Raw genomic sequence first — 2,672 nt, 5'->3', positions numbered from 1 at the left:
TTGCTAATTTTGGCCATTTAAAGTGGTGTAAGGTGGTATCTCAATGTAGTTTTAATTTGAATCTCACTGATGGCTAGTGATGATGAACATTTTTTCATGTGTCTGATAGCCATTTGTATGTCTTAATTGGAGAACTGTCTGTTCATATCTTCTGCCCATTTTTTTTTATATGATTGTCTGTTTTGTGTGTGTTGAATGTGAGGAGTTCATTATAGATCCTGGATATCAACATTTTGTCTGCACTGTCATTTGCAAATATCTTCTCCCATTCTGTGGGTTGACTCTTTGTTTTGTTGACTGTTTCCTTTGCTGTGCAGAAGCTTTTGATCTAGATGAAGTCCCAAAAGTTCATTTCGATTTTGTTTCCTTTGCCTTTGGAGACGTATCTTGAAAGAAGTTGCTGTGGCTGATATCAAAGAGATTACTGCCTATGTTCTCCTCTGTGATTCTGATGGATTCCTGTCTTGTGTTGAGGTCTTTTATCCATTTTGAGTTTATCTTTGTGTACGGCATAAGAGAATGGTCCGGTTTCATTCTTCTACATATAGCTGTCCCGTTTTCCCAGCACCATTTATTGAAGAGACTGTCTTTTTTCTGCTGTATATTTTTTCCTGTTTTGCCAAAGATTATTTGACCATAGAGTCTCTAAAAGATTTTAAGACCCTCCCCGAACACTGGATCTACATCAGGAAATTCTGGTTTAGAATATATATATGGATATTTAAGACCATATCTTCGTGTATATTTCATCCTTATGTAAAATAAAGCATTTACATAATTAATCACAAAGAACGATTTCATTGTCAAGCACGCAAATAACCGAATTCTATAAAAATATCACTTTTGAGGTCTTACATTTATTAGCATACCTATGTATTTACTGGTGGTGTCTCTCAGGGATTCTTTGACTTTCTCATTTCGAAGGCTGTAGATGAAAGGGTTCAGCATTGGTGTTACAACTGTGTTCAGCACTGTGGCAAATTTGTTAATGCTCATTGCATTGCCTTTCTTTGGACGAACATAGAGAAATATGGAACTTCCATAATAAATTGTAACCACCGTGATATGTGAAACACAAGTAGAGAAGGCCTTCTGCTGTCCCTGCACAGTAGGAATTCTAAGGATAGTAATAACAATGTAGGTGTAAGACACTCCTGTCAGGAGCAAGGATCCCAGGAGCAACACAGCAGAGGAGATAAAATCAGCCACCTCAGCTAGAGAGATGTCTGTACAGGCCAGCTGTAGCATGGGGGCTCGGTCACAGAAGAAATGATGGATTTTATTTGGCCCACAAAAGATTAACGGGGCAGTTAGGATGGATGGAGATAACATTGACAAAAATGCACCTAGATAGGACCCCACAAGTAACATTATGCATGTCTGTGTGTTCATGATGATGGTATACCTCAGTGGGTTGCAGATGGCAATATACCGATCAAATGACATGACAGCCAGGATGAAAAATTCTGTGGATCCCAGAAGGAAGTAGAAAATAGATTGTGTGAGACATCCCATGAAGGATATTGCCTTGGTGAGGGAGAATGTGTTTGCTAGCATCTTAGGTACCACAGTGGAGGTGATGGCAACTTCAAGGAAAGAAAGATTGGCTACAAAAAGATACATGGGTGAATGCAGGCGGTAGTCAACACACACCAAAAGGATGATCATGGTGTTGCCAATCAGAGATATCATGTACATGAGCAGGAATGCAGAAAAAATAAGTATTTCTACCTCTTTTTCAGTCTGAAACCCCAGAAGTATGAACTCAGTGACTCTGGTCTTATTTCTATAATCCATAATGTCCCCAGTTTAACCTGGAATAGCAGAAAGTCCTTTTGTAGTTAATTCTTGCATCTTAACCATGGATATACCTTGTCAATATTCATTAGTTTTTGTTGTTGTTGTTGTTGCCAAAGCAGACACATAATTTTATTTTCAGTTTCTAAGTATCTACTGAGATAAATTGTGTAAGATTTAAGTCCTCAGCTGGGACACTCACTTATTACAGCTGGGAACCTAATAATGGATCAAGTAATATATAGCTGACTCTTGTCAACTTTCCCTTTGAAATAGATTCCTTATTGTGTGTCATTAAACCATCAAGGATGTAATGACCTGATTAAAGGCAGAGGTCTAACCACTGAACAATCCTGGTGCCCCAAGGATGACATGGCACTTTTCAAGATGCTAACAGAGTTTTGGAAAAATTTAATTCTATATAAAATTGTATTTAAAAGAATGCCTTTTGAGCTAAGTGCATTATTTTACATGTGCCATGATACTGTTCAAAACTAAGTGAATTCAATTATGTAACATAAATATTTTCCAAAAAGTTCATGATTTCTGACTTACTGGCTCCAACCTCCACATTATCCAACTGGTTTTGAACAATATGAAATCAGGTTTACATAGTCTTTGTAAGAAATCAGTCTCCAGAGTAAATGAGATTACCTCAGGTAATATTAATAAAAGGGCTTGGGAAAGCATGAAATATAACTTAATTTATCACTATTTACTGTTTATGCCAGAATTCAGCCAGAGAGAGTATATGCTTAGCAAGCACTTTAAAAATATTGAACTTTTGAATTTTGACTGGCTGAAAAAAAGCAGCTCTTGCGAAAGGTAGCTTATTTCATACTAGAATTTTTAACAGACATACACAAGCAAGCAGC

The 2,672-nt window shown here is 37.1% G+C and overlaps 1 protein-coding gene across 1 annotated transcript; it reads right to left on the bottom strand.

Moving 5' to 3' along the window:
* Window positions 1-837: 837 nt before the first annotated feature.
* On the bottom strand, window positions 838-1,797 carry LOC309858241 (olfactory receptor 6M1-like; the record flags this gene model as incomplete). The annotated part of the gene is made up of 1 exon (XM_082750912.1): window positions 838-1,797. One exon carries the CDS (start codon window positions 1,795-1,797, stop codon window positions 838-840), a length of 960 nt encoding a protein of 319 aa, XP_082607038.1.
* Window positions 1,798-2,672: the final 875 nt, after the last annotated feature.

This window comes from Mustela nivalis, assembly GCF_964662115.1.
Source record: "Mustela nivalis genome assembly, contig: HAP1_SCAFFOLD_2082, whole genome shotgun sequence".
Taxonomy (NCBI): Eukaryota; Metazoa; Chordata; class Mammalia; order Carnivora; family Mustelidae; genus Mustela; species Mustela nivalis.
The sequence above is the reverse complement of the archived record's forward strand: the minus strand, read 5'-3'. Positions and strand labels throughout refer to the sequence as shown.